At 36.8% G+C, this 20607-nt stretch overlaps 1 protein-coding gene across 2 annotated transcripts in view; it reads right to left on the reverse strand.

Annotated features, from left to right (window-relative positions):
* Positions 1-607: 607 nt before the first annotated feature.
* Positions 608-20607, reverse strand: part of Mcm10 (minichromosome maintenance 10 homolog) — a 156130-nt gene continuing 136130 nt past the window's right edge. For both annotated transcript variants that reach the window (XM_090390737.1, XM_090390736.1), the window contains exons 15-17: positions 6539-6687; positions 6063-6105; positions 608-719 (exon numbers count right to left, since the gene is read on the reverse strand). In XM_090390737.1, coding sequence (XP_090246863.1) covers positions 645-719; positions 6063-6105; positions 6539-6687 — 267 coding nt within the window. In that variant the 3' untranslated portion in view covers positions 608-644. The remainder of the gene's footprint in view (positions 720-6062; positions 6106-6538; positions 6688-20607) is intronic.

Below are 20607 nucleotides of genomic sequence, written 5' to 3' on the forward strand. Positions count from 1 at the left end.
TGTGTGTGTGTGTGTGTGTGTGTGTGTGTGAGAGAGAGAGAGAGAGAGAGAGCAGTTAAATAAAAGATGTCAAGAAATTATATGCTTGTTTAATCCTTTATCCAAGTGTAAGCAAACAAAGTTTGTGTGTGAAATATCTTCACAACTAGGCTACCCATATATAGATGCTTATGACTTCACATTAGTTGCCTTAGAACCCCCAAAGGATGTTTATTTTGTATTATGGGGTACTAAGGTAATTAATGTGAATTAATGTTACCCAGTCAGTATGCCTGTTTTATAGGAGACTTATGGAGCAACTCTATATGGAAATAAAATTATAGTAATCCCCTAATTACCCAAGTACAATGAAAAATCTTGCTGGTCAATAACTGAAGGCACAGTTACATACTGTGCCTTCAGTCAGTTGCCACACTAGCCCATTCAAGAGTCGGTTAATTAAAGTGAAATTTTGGTTCTTTGAAGGTTGGATAATTAAGATGCAAATGATATTTGATGCAATCCATGGTGAAAGTTAAAATAGGAAAGAGCATGTGATAATTTTAATACCAAAATGTGCAGATATTTTAAAAATAAACATAATTCTTTATTTAGATCTTTCAAATAAATAAAATGCATAAAAATTTACTGGCGATATTTTATTCCTAACTATTTATAAATTTCCTTTCCTCGCCTCTGATTAGCAGCTTCTCACTATCCAGTTTGGGACCATTACGCAGCTGAAAGAGAAAAATTTTTTAAATAAAATTAAAATATGTTCATCAAAGTCTTTGTTGAACAGAGTCTTTGTTCATCAAAGTCTTATAAACCCAAGAATGAATTTTATAAAAATGAATGAACAGTTGCTGCTAAAATAGTACATGTATGTGCATACAGTGAATTAATATATTTTATTCAAATCGACATAAAGTGTTAAATCTGAATTATTAGCATGTGTCATGCTAATCTAAGGTGGAATGGCCGCTTAAATAGAATAGGTGAAGAAAGGTTAGCAAAACAGGTATTTGATACCAAGATGGCAGGAAAGAGATCCAGAGGAAGACTGAGATCTAGGTGGACTGATTCGATCAGAAGCACATTAGAAGGACGAGATGTTAGATATGACAATATTGGAGTAATAGATTGATTTGGAGATTAATAATAATGTAAACTTAATCATGTGGTACTGTCATAGTAACAGGAACTCCCTTACAGGTACATATCAGGTCCTTCTAAGCAAGAAGTGGAGGAATTTTTTGAGTCATTAGAGCAGGCAACTGACATAAAGAAAATGGAATTGGAGATCTGAAGAGCAGAATAGGAAATGAATCCAATCAGGCATATAGAAACATTTTGGGAAAATTTGGAGAAAAAGGCAAAGCTAATAATAATGGTAAGTATTTACTGGACTTCTACTCAGGACACGGACTAGACATCACTAAAACTATGTTTCAACATAAAGATGTGCACAGTTCACATGGAGAGGAGACACAAGAAATAAGAAAAGCCTCATCTCAGCAACTTTTTTTTTTCCCAGAATCCTTCTTTACGTCTCAATTAGTCTCCCAAACAAATTTGGTGACATTCGGATTGTTATATTGAGTTATATAAGGGAAGTTTAATTATGGCCACCCTTTATTAAAAATAAGGATATTAGGAATTGATATGATATTGTTAGCATTCCTGCATGTTTGATTAGAACTAACATTGTTTATCCATGGTGGCACTGGTTTCAGTCTTCTACCAGGTCAAACTTCCAAAGATCCTGTTTCTTCAAACTTCCAAATCATCGATTTCGATCCCATGTTTCGAATCATTGATCATACCAACTTAAGTTATTAAGATGGTATGACCATGTAAACAGAATGAGAGAGGTAAGATAAGTTAGCAAAGCAGGTTTGATGCCAAATGGCAGGGAAAAGAACCAGAGGAAGATGAAGATGTTGGTCAATTAGTGCAGTTAGAAGGTCTTCTAAGGCCAAAATATAAGTGACAATGATACTGGAATCTTTTGATATGATATGATACTGGAATCTTTTGGGAAAAAATTCCTCAATGAGTCTCTGACTCCCTGGAGGTCTCTCTTAATAATAATAATGGTTGATAGAAAGTTACTGATGATGTAAACTTTCATGTAGTACTATTATAATATCCTACACACCTTGGCATATAGAGCAACCAACTACACTATCTACCAATAATTGTCCAGACACTTTAGCAATTTACATTTGATACCATCAGGCGAATCCTAATATTGGGTATGTCCACCTGATGCTCTGGACTTTAATCGCTGCTCCAATTCGTCCCACAGGTGTTTGATGGGATTGAGGTTAGGACTCTGCACAGGCCAGGGGAGTTTAACACCCATCTCTTCATACTATTCCATAACAGTTGCAGCTTTGTGGCATGGGGCATTGTTGTGTTGATAGTAACATAAGTCCATTCCATAAAAATTCCACATTGTAGGCAGCACCTGATTATCTAGAACAGTGTTTCTCAGCGACAATGGGACAGGTGGTCCACAGGCAGACTCAATTAAATAAAGATATATATTTCAATTATCCAAACAAAACAAATTAAAATTGAATAAGTAAGTAAAAATGATTGAAATAAAATGAATACTTAAAAAAACCAACAAACAGCGGCAGAATGTTGTTCATTCCATGAACATTCTGCCGCTATAATAATTTAATAAAAGAGGGGTGAAGTGAACAACAATATGGTTTAATTACTTCTGCCTTCCCTTGCTGTTTTGTCAGATTTGAAGTGAGCATGTGTTATCCACATTTCGCCCAATTGCTTGTTGTTTATTGATTTTTATTATTGAAGGTTTCCCTCCTTCAACAAAAGCTCAGTATATCTTCAGAAGTGCTAAGTGATACTTGGACAAAGTGTGTCGTGAGTTAACCCCAGTATTTATATATTTTTTGGAAATGTTTTTTAATAAAGGAAAAGTGGCTTAGAACTAGGACTTTGAAAAGAAAAGCAAATGAAATAGGTGATGCTAATGCTAATTGTGATACACGTGTTGTAACAGCGAGAAAGTCTCATACTATTAAAGTAGAAGAAACAAGCAGTTCAAAGAAAAAATTACAGTGGGAAATATAATGGTTTATATTTGGAATTCAGGTTTACTTGTTGTGGAGATGAAAGTGAACAGAAACCTCACTGTGTTTTGTGTTATGAAGTGTTGTCGAATGAGTGCATAAAATCTGCATGAAACTCCGACGACATTTAGAAACTAAACACTGTGATGTGAAAAATAAGCCAATTGAATTTTTTTAAGCGACGCTTAGCGACATTAAATCATGGGAAAGGTATAGTTTTGGCCATGGGTTCAATTAATAGTAAGGCACTGGAAGCATCCTATCTCTTAAGTTTGCACATAGCAAAAACTGGGAAACCTCATTCTATCAGGGAAAATTTACTACTTCCAGCTATAAAAGATGTGTTAAAAACGATGTTTGGCAAGAAGTTACTAAAAGATGTTGATCTGATTCCTCTTTCAAATGATACTGTCGGTCGCAGAATTAATGCTATGGAAGGTGACATAGAATCTCAGTTAATCGAAAGAATTAAGAAGAGCCGTTATTATGCGTTACAAATAGACAAGACTACTGATGTTACAAATAATGTGCAGTTAATATGCTACATAAGATATGCGCATGATAACAACACGCATGACGATATTCTATTTTGTAGAACTTTGTCATCCTGAACAGGTGGAGAAGAAATATTTCACACTCTCAATAATTACATAATACACAAAGGGATCCAGTGGGCAAAAATGTATGGGCTTCTGTTCGAATGGAGCTCGTGCCCTTGCATGCAGGCAGGCATAGTGGGGTTGTTTCTAAGGTCCAGGAAGTAGCTTTGGTTATGAATTCGGTACATTGTTTCATATATAGGGAAGTGTTAGCCTCCAAAGGAATGCCACCAGAATTTAAAGCTGTGCTATACAATGCTGTAAAACTAGTTAATTTTATTAAGGCTCAAATGTTAAATAACAGGTTATTTTCAGTACTCTGTGATGAACTGGGCAGTGAATATATACATTTTTTGCTTCATTCTGAAATTCGCTGGCTTTCCAGGGGCAAAGTACTAACAAGGTTATTTCAATTAAGGCACGAAGTTTTATTGTTTGTAATTCTGAACGTAATTCTGATTTTGCATCACTCCTTGGCAAAGCATGGTTATCAACACTACCCTACTATCTTTCGGACATTTTTTTGAAATTAAATGAACTAAATTTCTCCCTTCAGAGAAATTCTTCAACTGTTCTTGATGCTTACGACAAAATAAAGGCATTCAAGAATGCCTTTATTTTGTTATGGTGTTATGAATTAGTTATGTAAAAGACAGACAATTTGCACCTTTTCCAACATTGGAATCCTTCTTAGTGGAAAATGATTTTTTGTTGATTTTGATTCTGAGTTTATGGAAACGGTTTGTGACCACCTCAAAACTCTGACACAGAATTTTAAAACATATTTTCCAAATAACTTTTATAAGAAATTTCTGTGGGTTCACGATCCATTTTAGGTTTAGTCACGAGAACGACTGTTCGTTATCGAAAAAGGAATAGTTAATTGAGCTTTCAAGTGACAGTGGGCTTAAAATGCAATTCTGTTTTTCTTGGTTTGGCTCGATTCTGGATCTCGCCTTCAGTGAGAAGTGAATTTCCCAAATTATCTGAAGAAGCATTGAAAATCATCATGCAGTTTTCTACAACCTATCTTTGTGAAAAAAGATTTTCATTGCTCATTCAAATAAAAACAAAATACAGAAATCGTCTTAGTATGTTTGCCGATCTTCGACTGAAGTTGACCAATATTGAGCCAGATATCCAGCAACTCTGCAAGGGCCGAGAAACTCAACCATCTCATTAAAAGTAAGTAGTAACATAATTATATCATATTATTTATTTATTTAGTAAAATTAAAATTTTGTTCAATGAAGATATACTTTTAATCATTTAATTCCAATTTAATTAATTATGTTTCCATATGTATTCATGACATGCTTTTTGATTTATTATGTTATAAATGGCACAGTTTTTCCCAAATGCTGGTAATCCCCACATAGGTATTTAAAAAAATTACATAACTTAGTGGTCCATAGAATTGTTTTAGACATTTTACTGGTCCTTGGGCTTAGAAAGGTTGAGAAATGCTGAATTCTAGAATATCACGGTACAATCAGTGGTCCCACTCCAAACCAGCTGAATGCACACAGTATTGGTGCTGACCATGATGTTACTGGCACTGGAACTCATCACGGATGGTCTGTGCTGATTGTAGCTAGTTTTTGCGTGCCATCTGTTTTAACACCTTCCTGTCCCTGTCAGTCATTTTCAGCAGCCACTCTGGGTGTTTTCCTGCAATAGTTATGCCAGAATGTCTCCATTTGTTGCTCATATTACCAACTGTTGATTGTGGATACTCCAGTTGAGCAGAAAATATAACAGCCTACAATGAATCTCTCTCAGAATCACTGAGTTCACGTTGTGTTGCCATATCATCTATATTCAACTCTTATGATGAAATACTGATTCCTGCTATCTGTACACTATTTTTATGTTATTAACAAACCTGGAATGTTCCGTAACTTCAAATAACAGGGGAGTCCAGACCAGATTTCTTTAAATGTATTATTGGGCACATCTGCTTCATGGTGGCTTCCTACTATTTTTGGCTGAAATTCGTCTGCTCTCATTAGCAGTACTGTTCCCCTCATCATATTCCTTCACATTCTCCCCCCCCCCTCCAGATGATGATACTATATCACCTGCTGTCAGTGTCTCATTAATGCCTATAATTTTGGACAAGGTTGCACCAATCAATGAAAAAAAACTCTTCCTCATTAGTCATGATGCTTCAGGCATCAGTATACATAAACTGCAATTCTCAATGGGCTCACAATTCCTCTTAACCATGTGTTGACTATCCATTCAATTTCATTACCTGAGAAACTATATTATGCATTTTTTGTTCATTCTCACACTCCCTCACTTCATGGATAACTGCGCATGCACATACACACACACCCAAAAAATAGAAACGAACAAAGAAAAAAGTACTTACTGCCATCATGCTAGTCCTCTCAAAGGATGATCCACCACAATTTCTATAAGGAAGAAAAATTAATTTTGAGAGAATGTAAAACAAACAGATGCTTCAAAATACGTTATTTTTTTTTAAACATTTCCACTTGATTTTAAGAACTTGTTACAACTAAATTCAGTTACTGCCTATAAAAGAATGGAACACCTATAGCACCAGTAAAAAATTTCAGCTTATTTAAGAACAATTTTTAGTATGGTAGCAAATTAAATATGGAAATAGACAACAAAATTAGCATAGCTATTACATTGATGGTTGATGAATGAGATTAACACAAAAACACTTCGATTTCGAATGATCACTAAAGAGTTTAGTTAATAAAATAACGAATTAAAAACTAAGTAAGTTAATTTTTACTTGCATAACTGTTTTTTTTTTTTTTTTTAATTTTATATTTAGGCAAAACATACAAAATTTCTTATAGTATATTTGCTTACCTGCAAGATTTGGTTGGTATCCTTGTAAATGACCAAGTGCGATGCTTGCAATCTTTACAGAAAAAGAAACGTTTCTTTGCCTTGTGTCTCTTTAGCATGTGCTTTTCTGTTTTGCAGATATCTGCTGGTTGGTATGCAGTATAATTACACTAGACAGAATAAGTGAATAAACAATACAATGCAATCAGATGTCTATTCTACAACAGAAATGACAAGTTTTCAAAAATACCTAACTTTTTTAAATGTGTGAATCCAACCTCACGAAAGGCTGTAAACCATTAGTAATACAGATGGATTAAGGATTAGTTAACCTAGAAGCCCTACACTAGAAACCAAACATGGAACTTTTTCAAGCCACTTCACAATTATAATAAGCAGGACAGATGTTCTCACATTGGTTAACAAAAAGTATCCCCCACCTAAACTTTCATGGCAGTTGGAAAGAGGTATGCTATTCATTTGGCCAACTAGACAAGCAAATATAAACTCTGATGAAAAAGCATCAAGAGAATGAAGTTCATTTCCCTGGTATGCTCAGCTCTCCAATGGCAGGGAGCATAAAGTATACGCAAAACAAGCTACCAATTGTATAGACAAATTATGTGTTATTATGCTCCTTTTGTCATTTGTGGCCAGTAGTGAAAGTTCAGCTGCAGTTTCAACAGAATCAGAAATGAAAAAATAGCCAATGGATGGATGTCTAAAGCAAAATTTACATATAATAAATCAAGAGGAAAATGTAATTCAATTTAATCTTAAGTTAGTTTATTTCACACTCAGTACAATAATTATATTGACTATGCTGGCAAAGGATCAACTTTTACTAAAAGGGTACCTTGTGTACACAAGGTACTCACTCCTTTATCAGCTCCTCTCCTGTTATAACTTTTGTAATGGCTGACAGCATGACTTTTGCTGTCATGCATGTCAGTCCTAGTGGCAATAAACTCCAAAATGACCAACTAACCAAAAGGACTTCAGAAAAATCCTGAATAACTTAGGCACCAATTCTTCTGTCCTGATGGTATCTAGAAGTGCTGTTTCAGAATTAATATCCATCCAATATAGTCTTTAGAAAGTTTCATACTCATCTAGCATTTATCCTACAGCCTAGAATCATGACTATATTCAGTATATAAAACAAAAGGGGGAGGATAGCCATCAACAGCTAATCTCTTCAACATCATTGGGACCTATCAATTGATCAGTGACCACCAATATGTATTGCAATGCTCTCGATCCACAGCAGATCTAGCTATTGATTTCTACTTCTGGATGTAAGCCATGGAAAGGTTTGCAGAAATTCTTGTGATTACACAAAGTTTTTTGCATTTGATGATAATGTGGAGTCAAAAATTAAGTGAAATTTAATTTATCAAAAAGCTAGTTTTATCTCTAATGTGATTGAATTATCTAGCAGAATACTGTTATCAATCAGGTGCAAAAGAAAGCCCACTCCAATATTCAAGAGTACAGGATTTTAAAATTAGCTTGTAACCACGAAAGAGATTTCGATTGTGGAGTTAATTATCTTGTATCAGGACACTTCTAAGGTAACAAAGAAAGAATTTAATGAAAGTATACATGATTATTGTGTAATAGAAGCCAAGTTGCAAATAGTTAGCTTCTATTGGTTAATAGTGGAAAACTATAAAAAATATTAGTGATCCCATAACACAATGCATCCAGTCTGCTGCTGCTACTACGAATACACTAATACTATAAAATAAAAAAAAAAGGAAAAAAATCTGCAAAGGTTTCATTTACATCCTGAATAATCTTCAACTAGAAGTAAAAATTCTCACTGAAGTGAGTGAAATGCTACTGTTTGACTTAACTGAAAAAATGAGTTAAATATAATAATAATAATATATTATATTATTATAATATCAGCGACCCTAGCGGTGGCGCTTGGGTCGCTAAAGCACATGGCAGGTGATTTGAGTGATGGTAGGGAAAAGTGTTTTTTAAACGGTGTATAGTGTGAATTCCTTTGAGAATTGTCCTGCATTTTTTTCTCAGTAACACAAGTGTTATTTAGTGGTTCTGCTTTTGGAGTTTCGTTGTTTTATATTGTGTTACCGAGAAGGTTGAGGTCACAGTCGGCAGCATTTGAGGTGGAAGAGAAGATAAGTTTTCGCTATCTAGTATAGTTGAATATAGCATTATATATATATATATATATATATATATATATATATATATATATATATATATATATATATATATATATATATATATATATATATCTGTGATACATTGTTCATATATATATATTTTTAGTGATTAGTTTAGTAGTTACTTACTTGGCAGTAAGGAATGATGGCGGACGCAGCTGCAATCACAAATGGCGTGTCACCAAGTCCTCTACTATTTAACCACTCCATTATACGTAATAAAGGACTTTGTGGCATGCTGTGTTTGCAGCAGGTATGCTTCCTGGGAGTTGGCGGATGAGAGAAGAGGGGGGGGGGAGTACGTATACGTGCAAAATGCAGACGGTGGGAGGAAATCAATAAATTAGATATTTCGATAACCGACCTAGTTGCTTCGGGGACAGGAAATGAATGTCGGGAGCCAAGTAGTGTGATAGGAGAGAATGACGAACAGGAGACGAGTAGTGATAGGCGAGAATGACGAGCGAAGTATGAATGAGAAAATAAGAGTAGGGAGTGTGGAAGGCTTGAATGACTGTGAAGTTTACGGAGATGGTTTTGATTAGGTAAATGGATGGCGAGTAAGAGTGACTAACTTGCAGAGAGGGATAGATGAGCTGAAAGAGGAGGTGAAATGTCTTGTGAACGAGATGAGAAGTATGAAAGATGAGATTAAGAGAATGGAAGAGATGTATGCAAGGAGAATCGGAGTAGGAGTGAGAGAAAATTTTTGGGAATGATAGAAGAGGGGAGAATAGAAGCAGTAGGAGAGAGGGAATGATAGAAGAGGAGAGTATAGAAGCAGTAGGAGAGAGGGAATGATAGAAGAGGAGAGTATAGAAGCAGTAGGAGAGAGGGAATGAGAAGTTTGAAAATGATAGAAGAGGAGAATATAGAAACAGTAGAAGAGAGGGAATGAGAGAGAGTTATGGGAATGATAGAAGAGGAGAGAATAGGATAAGTGGAAGAGAGGGAATGAGAGAGAGGTATGGGAATGATAGAAGAGGAGAGAATGGAAACAGTAGGAGAGAGGGAATGGTAAGAGGTGTAATGTATGGGGACTCAATGATCCGTGGTGTGCAAGATAGGATGTGTGAAGAGTGTCTGCCTGGAGGAACAATAGAAAGTATGGCAATGGCAATTAAGAGGGATGAAAGGGTGAAAATTCATTAAGCTGTTCATCTAAGTTACTTGCATCTCAATGGTGACCTATGTGTGGAGACATTGCCCAGATTAAAAATGTATGAAAATGGTTATAATATTCATAACATTTATCCAAGATTAAATAATCTGAATTGATATTTTCAGTTGTAACACAGAAATGAATTGCCTTATTTCCATGTTTTATTTCTTGTTCTGCTTGGAAAAAGTATATCCATCTTGGATAAGATTATTGTGATGGTAGGAACAAATGACTGGAGAGGTAATGTAAATTGGGCAGCAAGAGATATGAGATTCTTGTTTGAAGTAGTACAAAAGAAGACTCAGAGAAGAAAGATAGTGTGTTGGTTGCCTAGGTATGATAGTGATGAGCTGAGACGAAGAGCAGTTATATTGAATAACATAATAGCTAGAATGTGTCAGAAGAGAGGAATTGTATGCGAGAGCCCGCATGCATTTGAATGAGGAAGTAGGCATCTGGAGAGATTGCTGTTCTGAACAGCAATCTCTCCAGATTGCTGTTCTGAACGAGTCAGTGTGTCAATGAAGGGAAACTAGAATGGATAGTAGCAGGAGTGGCCTCTTGTGGGAAAGGGTACTTGGGAGAAGGGGAAGACATCAGGTAACGCTGAGCCCAGTAGAGTCTAGAGGGGATAATGCTGGGTATAGAAATAATAGTGGCATTTTTATGCTTTATACTAATGCCAGTAGTATCTGGAATAAAGGAGAGGAATTGGTGGTGCTGATAGCCTGGCAAAAGATTATTGGAATCACTGAGACGTAGTTGACAGAAGAGGATATAATAACAGGAATAGAAGTAGCAAGGTACAGCATTTTTCAGCAGGATAGGAAGGGAAAGCGGGGTGGTGAAGTACTGTTTATGATAAGTGACGACCTATGTCCTCTAAGAGTGGAAGCTCTGGAAGGTAGTGACACCAATGATTTTGAAAGCATATGGTGTGAGGTAGAGACAGGCAAGACGGGATATTTAATAGGGTGTTGCTACAAACCAAGGAGCACAGAGAGTAGGGACCAGGAGATATTTAGACAGTTGAGCTTGGTAAGTGCAAGAAGAATGATTGTTATGGGAGATTTTAACTGCAGCAGTAGTATAAATTGGGGAGAGGAAGATGCATATAGCAATAAGGGAATGGAATTTCTAGAATTCTTGAGGGACAAATGTCTTAGGCAACATGTAATAGAGGGAACAAGAGGTTCAAGAGTTTTGGATTTGGTCATAGCATCAGAAGAGTTGATAATAACTGAGATGACATCTCTCCCACCAGTTGGAGAGAGTGATCATGTGGTTTTGACTTGGAAGAAGAATAAACATGTATGAGTATCAAAGAGAAGGGAACGTATGTGGAATTATAAGGCAGGTGAATAATAGTCTCAGATATCAACTGGGGAAGTTTCATGGAGGGCAGAATTGGAAGGCCAGGATATCATTAGTGATTGGAAAATTGTGAAGGAATATTTGTTAGCAGTAATAGTAAGCTGTATTCCACAAGTGAATAAGAGGACACAATTTGGTGTAAAGTGAATGACAAACAATATTAAACAGGAACTGCATGTGAAAAACTGAGACTATTACAAGTGAAGAGCAGATGCATGAAGAATATAAGATACAGGCTAGGAGAGTAACTAGTATGGTAAGGGATGCAAAACTGGAATATGAGAAGAGATTGGCCCTAAGATCCAAAGAAAATCCTAGGGAATTTTTTTAGCTATGTGGCCAGTAGGAGGAGAAATGATTGTGGAAGAATGACATTGTGGGATAAAAATGGGAATAGAGTGACTGATGCAGGGATATAGTGGAATTGTTCGATGAACACTTTATTGGTGTATTTCATTCTGGAAGAGTAAATTTTAATACTAAAGGGATAGGGCAGGTTCGAGGTTTAGAGGCGCAGGAGGAGAACATGTTCCAAACGCTGAGTACTCTGGATGTCAGTAAAGCTGTGGGACTGGATGGTATTTCCCCATGAGTTTTGAGAGAATGTGCTAATGAACTGACATCTCCTTTGACTTGGCTTTTCAATGAAATTCTGGCTATGGGAAAGGTGCCCATGGAATGGAAGGAAGATAAGATAGTGGCATTGCATAACGGTGGTAGCAGACTGGAAGTGTCTAATTATAGGCCAGTTTGTGTGTCATCAGTAGTTGTTAAGATCTTGGAGAAATTAGTTAGGGACCGTATACAACATTGGGCAGATGAGGGTAATGTTATCTATGAGAGTCAACATGGATTTGTGAGGGGGCGCTCTTGTTTTAGTAATATGCTAGCCTTTTATAAAGTTACAAGAGCAGTAGATGAGGGAAAGGCATATATGGCCATTTTCTTAGATTTGGCGAGGCATTTGACAAGGTGCCATATGATAAGCAGATATTTAAGTTGCAGCGCAAGAGTTTGGATGTCAGGTTGGTCAACTGGATACAGGATTGGCTGTCTGATAGGTATCAGATATGTATGGTGGGGCAGTTTCAAGGAGGCAGAGGGTTACAACTGGGGTCCCACAGGGCTCAGTACTGGGGCCTATATTGTTTAACCTTTATATCAATTGTCGGTGGATTGCAAGGGGATATTCAGTTGTTTGCAGATGATGTGAAGCTAGGAAGGATTAGTAATAGTGCAGATGTGGTAGTCCTCCAAGAGGATTTGAATAAGCTAGACAGATGGGAAAATGAATGGGGGTGTTGATTTAATGCAGCAAAATGCTAGCCTTTTATAAAGTTATGTATTATTAATTTATGTATTATTAAGATCTTGAGGTTTGGGACACATCAATGGGATGCTGCATACTCTATTGGAGGAGCTATACTGGGGAAGTAGGGAAGACAAAAGATCCCGGGTTGATGATTGGTGGAAAATTGAAATTCAAGGAACATATTGCAAAGGTGGTGAAGAGGATTGCTGCAATAATGAGAAGGATGCTGACCTGCAGAGATAAAAGAGTTATTATTCCATTGTATAAGACCCTGATCAGACCACACTTAGACTATTGTTCTCATATTTGGTCCCTAGGATTTGAAGGGGATAAATTAACTGTGGAAAAGGTACAAAGACAGTTTCAGGACTGTACAATGTTAGTTATGAGAATCGGCTGAGGGAATGTGGACTGCAGAGTTTGGTAGTGTTAGATACTGAATGGAGAACTTCTTGATAAGTTATTCATTCAGGATCTAACATGTAAGCTTTATAAAATTACAAAAAAATTTGCAAAATACCTGCTTACCAGTGGAAGGTGAGAAACACCTAAGTTGTTGTATATGAAAGTATGTATCAGTATGAGTATATTGGAACTTATTTATTGTAAAACGGAAAGCTAAAAATCAAGAATAACGTCAGATTAGCATTTCATATAAAGGAATAATAGCTTAATTTATGTATTATCAAACTATCATAAAATCGTAAGTCGCTAGGTACGAAATGACTAACAGGATCAACGGTCACGTTGATCCTGTTAGTCATTTCGTACCTAGCGCAAGTACCTGTCGTAACATTGAAGGCTGTAGCTTACGGGGAAGGCTGACATAAGCGCTTTTTCTCGAAAACAACACCTAATAGCAAGGAGGGAAAGCAAGGGGATCAACCTAAGGGGCGATGTAAGCTATGGATCGTGCAAAAACAATACAGAAAAGAGGGCACTGAGAAAAAGTATTTAAGGCAATACGCACCAAGCTCAAGGTTTTTTTCCTGTTTTCTTCGGAGATCGAGGATTCTTGACGAGTGATCAGAGATAGGACAAGCTGAAGGTGCTATGTCAATGACAGCCGGCCGTATTCATGACCTGTGCTGAGAGGTATTCCGTAACGATCCAGCCGAGCGAGCGGAGAAAGCTCGTAGCAACAACCATTTCTTGATTTGTGTCCGGCATCAGAGAACGGAACAACTCAGCCACAAGATGAAGGATGACCCGAACAACACGTGGCAGCTAATAGACCTTCGGAGGGACTTGGTAAAGTAAAGATTCTTTTGTTTTATATCTTGAGATTGTTTGAAGGTAGAATTTGTGTCTTGATAAAGCAAGACTGAGGACATTTTAGAGAACTTTGATAGGATAGAGTAATTAATACAGCCAATTCTATTAGACAAAGAATTGTATATCATAAATCTCTAACGTGTATATGATTGAAATAGCGAAAACCCTTTGTTAATTGAGTAAACTTAACTAAGAGAGAAATGATTTGAGAAATATCTATTTAAAGTAAATGTGAATGAAGGAACTTGACTTGAGTGTAACATTGTTTAAATTATCCATTGTATTACATGATTTTGCATGTCAGTTTATGTGAGAAAGTCAGATTAGTATTGAACAGTTTGTATAGATAAGCATAAGACATTAACTTAGCTAGAAATTCAGAAGTTTTGATAACTTGATACAAGATTTAATGTACCTGTCTTTTAGCATTAATAAACATGTTTTGTTATTTGAATCTGAGTCTTGCCTGAATTCGAGGTGTCAACCTGCCACTTATAAAATTCAAACCAAATAGCGGGAAAGAGTTTAGAAAATTATATAATAGAGATTAGATCTTAGGTCACGATTGCAAGGAACCGAGATCTATATACCCGCATGAGAATCCCGATTAACGTGTATGCCTAAAACCTAGGAATATTTCCCTGAGCCTGAATTATATTCTTGTTATAGGAAGCTGGCTGGCGCAGTTAAAATATAAATTTGCCAGTTTCTGAAGAGGAAATATCCCTAGGGATCAACCTGGGTTATATATTAAGAAAGATATAAAATTTAGGTAGAAGGATATAGAGAAGACTGGATCGATTTGGATCTTACTTAAATATGTACTCTAATAAGGAAACGAAAATACAGAGTCGTTACAGTAGATAGAAGAAGGAGAGGTGATATGATTGAGACTTTTAAACTGTTGAGAGGTGGTTACAGGGTTGAAACTGTGGAGTTCTTTCGCTTGGTTGAATAGCGGGAAGGTGTGATGACAAGGGGCCATCCCTGGAAGCTATGAAAGTAAACTGAGCAAGAGGGTGAGGAGTGGTTTCTTTGTATGGAGGGTAGGTGAACTGTGGAATGCATTGCCTGATAGCGGCAAGAGCGAGAATGGTCAATGAGTTTAAAGAGTGGTATGATAGACTTTGTTTCCTAGGAACGCCCTCCTGCGATGAGTCTTTTGACTCCTTGGAGGCCTAAATAATAATAATAGTAATATATTAAATACATTTTCTTTGGGTCTCCCATAATGGAGTCTTCAGACTCCATCATGAGAGACCCAAACTATTAAAACAATCTATTGTATCTCTTTTTGAACAGACAAAGCATTCACAACTGACGCTGACAACCCATTCCACTCATTTACAACTCTCCAAGCAAAAAATCTAGTCCTCACATCCTTACTAACCATACCTTTATTCAAATTCCAAGGATGACTTCTAGTTCTGATCCCTCTGAAACATTTCCCCTGCATCAATACTATAAAATCCTTTAAGTAACTGAAATGTTTCTATCATAGCCCCTCTTTTTCTCCTATCAACCAACTTCTGCAATCCACACCCCCTCAATCTATCCTCATAGGGAACATTCCACAGGCCACTCACCATCTTGGTGGTGCCACTGAATCTCCACTGCTTCTTCATTCCCAAGAAACCCAGGTGAGTAGACCTGAGCACAGTATTCCAGATGCGGATGCATTGAGGTGTTATGAAGGGAATATCCTCTCCTATCTCTACTTGTTGGTGTATTCTTCAATAGCCAAGTACAGGCAGCCCTCGGTTTACGACGGTTCAATTTACGTTGACTCACAATAATGCCAGATGCCTGTGCATGCTTTCTTACTGTAGTGTGGTCTGACTGAGAAACGACACTAGCAGGCACTCTAGTGTTTGAGTGTTTACCGAGCTACTACAACATATATGTATCAAACCTAGTTTTACTGTTGAATCTACCAAATTGTTCTATTTGATTTTTTTTACATACATACGTATTTAAATTGATAAGGTATATAATTACATACCATGTCTGATAAAAGAAGTACAAAAAAAGTTAGCAAAATTTGGTGTTAAGAAGGAGCAGAAATCAATCACACATGAAAAGAAGATGGAGGTGATTTGAAGAATGGAGCATGGCAGACACGTGCTAATGTCTGTAGACGTATGAACTTCATTGACTTTTACCACAATTATGAAAAATGCAGATAGAATAAAACGGTCTGCGTAACAATCTAAGGCAGTACTAAATGCAAAACATGTAAATTATAGCAGGGGTAAACCTCATGAAAAAATTGAAAAATGATTATCATTATGGGTGGATGACTTGAATCAGAAAAACATTCCTCTGACGCAGACTGTTATAACTGAGAAAGCAAAAACAATTTTTGAGGATCTTAAAAAGACAGGCGGAGGCGAAGAAACATTTTTAGGAAACAAAGGTCGGTTCATGAGATTTAAATCTCGAAGTAAGTGCCATAGTGTCAAATTATGTGGTGAGGCGGCAAATGCAGATTTGCGGCAGCGGCTGCTTTTCCTAAAGAATTTCAAGACAGCGTAGAACAAAGAAGTTATCCTCCTGATCTCATTTTTAATGTTGATGATACTGGACTCTGCTGGAAAAAATTGCCATCACACACCTTCATTTCCTGTGAAGAATGTTCCGCTCCAGGTTTTAAAGCTGCAAAAGATAGACCTACAGTTTTGTTGGGTGCAAATGTCTCCGGAACTTTGAAGCTTAAACCGATGTTAGTATACCATTCACAGACACCACGTGCCTTCAAGGGTCTAAAAGCCATGCTGCCAGTCTATTGGAAAGGGAACAAGAAAGCTTGAGTTACACAAGACATTTTTATAGATTGGTACAGAAATTATTTTTGTCTGACCGTGCTTCACTTCTGTAAAGAAACTGATTTGCCAGCCAAGGAACTGCTTCTCTTGGATAATGCCTTGCTGAAGTAAGAACACCACTGGATGTCAAGGTTGTTTACATGCCCCCAAACACAACATCACTTTTGCATCGATGGATCAGGGGATTATATCAATCTTCAAAGCCTATTACCTCCGTATAACATTTATGGAATGGTAAGCATCTTGGACACTTCAGGAAAAACTATTAGGCTATTGGCAGTCATTCGATATTTTGAAGGGCATTAACAACATCAAGGCAGCTTGGAATGAAGTGTCAGCAAAGTGTTTAAAAGGAGCATGGCGAAAACTTCTTCCAGCATTTATGTATGCCTTCGAGGAATTAGAACAAGAGGAGAATGTTATTAAAGACATTACCAAGCTTGCGCAAGAGGTGGGATTGGATGATATTACAGCTGAAGTCTTAGAGAGCAATGATAAACCACTTTCCAATGAATACTTTAAAGAATTAGCCGAACAATTAAGTCAGCATCCAAAGGAGGAGAAAGAAAATGAAGAAGGTTCTCTGATACAGCCGATTTACAGCATATCCTTGCAAGCATAGAGACATTGACTGATGAACTCTGCGAAATGGACCATGATTGGGAACGGAGCGCGAACGTAAAAAGGAGTGTAATCGCATCTATTCAACCTTACACTGAACTCCCTAAAGAAAGAAAAAGAAAATCTAGGCAGTTAACACTGGATACTTTTTTCAAAAAAAAAAAAAAAAAAAAAAAAAAAAAAAAAAAAAAAAAAAAAAAAAATGCAGGTGATCCGAAACCAGGAACTTCAACATAGAAATAGGTAATATCTTTTTGAGATTTTTTGTATATAATTTTGTATATATATTTTTTGTATATAATTTGTTTTGTTTTCGTTATTAATAATTTTATTTGAACAAATATATATGTATGTATTATCAAAGCTTTAAATATAATAATGCGACACATACTTCATGTGCATATTTTTTGACTGGGTGGAACATTTGTAACTCCCATTAAAATTGGGTTTGTTTTACGCCGATTCGGTTTATGCCCATTTTTTCAGGAACAGAAGTGAGGCGTAAACTGAGGGCTGCCCGTAATCTTATGAGCTACTTTAGCAACCATAGCAATATGTCCACTAAACTTGAACTCTGTCTACCACCACTCCTAAATCTCTAGCTTCATCTATTTCCTGGGGTATAGTTCCATCATTGTGGTACACGGTTTGTAATCTATTTATCCCAAAATGCAAAACTTTACATTTCTTCACATTAAACTGACATCCATAAACTTTTGCCTATACTGACAACCTATTCAAATCATCTTGTAAGCTCTCCACATCACCTCGATTAACTATTACTCACCAAGCAACCGAATATTTCCTTTCAGGTTATTTCTTTTATCATTTATGCACAAATTAAACAGCAATGGTCAAAGCACTGAACCTTGTGGCACACCACTAGTCACCTGTCCTGTTTTTGCCCGTCCATCTACGACTTTTTGATATCTGTCCAGCAGCCACCCTCTTATCCACATAACCAGTCATATCCATCCCCATTTGTTCTAATTTGCATAAGAGTTTCATGTAGTAGTAGTAGTGACAAATGCCTCTGCAAAATCTAGAAGAATCTTTGTGTATCCATTTCCTTTATTGAACTCAGCTGTTATGCTATTATAAAAAGTGAGTTAATTACTGGGGTGCTTAAGGGTCAAAGCTGTATAACTGAGAGGAGACCTCCACATAGCCTTTAAAGGAATGCGGAGAACCGACCAGGGCTTCTGACCTAATGTCCAATCCTCACCTTCTCGTGGTGCACCCTGTTGGGTATCTACTTGGATACTGAACGGACGAGGATGGGCTGGCAATTTGGGATTTAGCCAACCAAATTGTATTCTTATTGGTTAAACCAAAATATAGAATGATGGTACAACATGACAAAATTTCATGCCGGCTGGGGCGTCGCCCGGTTAAACAAGGCCCCCGTTGTTTTCGCCAGGGAACCAGGGCGAACAGCGAAAAGTCAGCTACTGGAACAAATCTGAAAACAAACCCCAACTCAACATCACCAGAGTTAAAGATCGGTACTATCAACGTAAGAAGCCTGAATGGCAAAGAAATGGAGCTAGCTGAGGAATTAGATAAGTACCAGATCGACATAATAGGGGTGACTGAAACAAAAAAGACCAAAACTGGTGAGATCTTTCTGAGCAATAAATACAAAATGTTATATTCAGGCAATGACAATCAAGGAAAAGAAGGAGTAGCCATAGTATTCAACACAAAATACGAGGCTAATCTTCTTGAATGGCAGTCAGTCTCAAGTAGAGTAATGTGGGCAAATATGAGAATGGGGAACTGGACAATGAGACTTATTTGTGCCTATGGTCCCACAGAAGGTTCTACTAAGGTAGAAGTGGAGGAATTTTTTGAGGCTTTAGAAAAAGCAACTGACACAATGAAAAAGGAAAAGTTGGTCCTTGTTGGGGATCTAAATAGCAGAGTAGGAAATGATTGTGAGACATACAAAAATATTTTGGGAAAATTTGGAGAAAAGAGCAAAGCTAATAATAATGGCAAATATCTGTTGGATTTCTGCTCAGGACATGGACTGGTTATTACTAACACCATGTTCCAACATAAAAATGTGCACAAATTCACATGGAGAGAAGAGGCTAGGAATAAGAAAAGTCTCATTGACTATGTTATTGTTGATAGTGATGTTTTCTCCTTGGTGCAGGACACCAGAGTGTACAGAGGATTTGAAATTGGAAGTGATCACTATTTAGTCTTGAGCAGGATAAAATTGAATTTCATATTGAAAAGAATAACATGTAAGAAAGTTTTAAAGCGAATAAAAGTTGAGCAGCTCTCAGATGTGAACTGTAGACTAAAATACAGAAATATTATTGAAAAGAAAATGAAAGAGTTTGAGAACAGGAATCAAACCTTGGAGATTCAGTGGCAAACTCTGAAGGAAACATTGATTGATTCTGCCAGAGAGGCATGTGGTGAGGTTGTGTGCAAGGATAAAAAAATCAGAACTCCCTGGTGGACACAGGAAGTTAAAGAGGCAGTGAAGGAAAAGAAGAAAGCATATCAAAAGTTCCTGGCAAATAAGTCAGCTTTTACTCTTACAGAATACAGAGACAAATGTAAGAAAGCTAAACAACGTGTAAAACTTGCTAAACAAAAGTCATGGGAGGACTTTGGCAAGAATATAGAAAATAAATATCAAGAAGGTGGCAAAATATTCTGGAGGTTGTTGAAGAAGCTTAGGAATGGAGGAAAGAGTGCTGTAAAAGGAATTAGAGATGATAAAGGTGAAATGAAAACAGGAGAAAAAGATATCCTTGAAGTATGGAGTAATTACTTTGAAAAACTGCTAAATGAAACAAGCAGTGATGACAGCACAGTGATAAAAAACACTGACCAGGCATGCAGTCAAGAGTACATATCCATACTTGAAGTAGAAAAAGCCATCAAAGGCTTGAAATGTGGAAAGGCAGCAGGAGTAGATGATATTCGACCAGAAATACTGAAGTATGGTGGTATAAGAGTCTTACAGTGGCTGCACTGCATAGTTCAGAAAGCCTGGACAGAGGGACGAATTCCCGATGATTGGAGTAGAGCTCTCATAGTACCCATATATAAAAAGGGAAATAAAACTGAATGTGAGAATTACAGAGGTATTTCTCTACTGAGTGTTCCTGGCAAGATCTATGCAAGTATACTTGAGAAACGGTTGAGAAGAATTGTGGAAGAAAAGCTTGGTGAAGAACAAGCTGGATTCAGGCCAAATAGAGGCTGTCAGGATCAGATCTTCACTTTACGACAAATAGTCGAGAAAGCATGGGAATATAACAAAGATCTGTATTTAAGTTTTGTCGATTTGGAAAAGG

The sequence above is a fragment of the Typopeltis vanoorti genome, chromosome 3 (assembly GCF_054136105.1).
Source record: "Typopeltis vanoorti isolate ZY-2024b chromosome 3, IOZ_Tvanoo_1.0, whole genome shotgun sequence".
Classification (NCBI taxonomy): domain Eukaryota; kingdom Metazoa; phylum Arthropoda; class Arachnida; order Uropygi; family Thelyphonidae; genus Typopeltis; species Typopeltis vanoorti.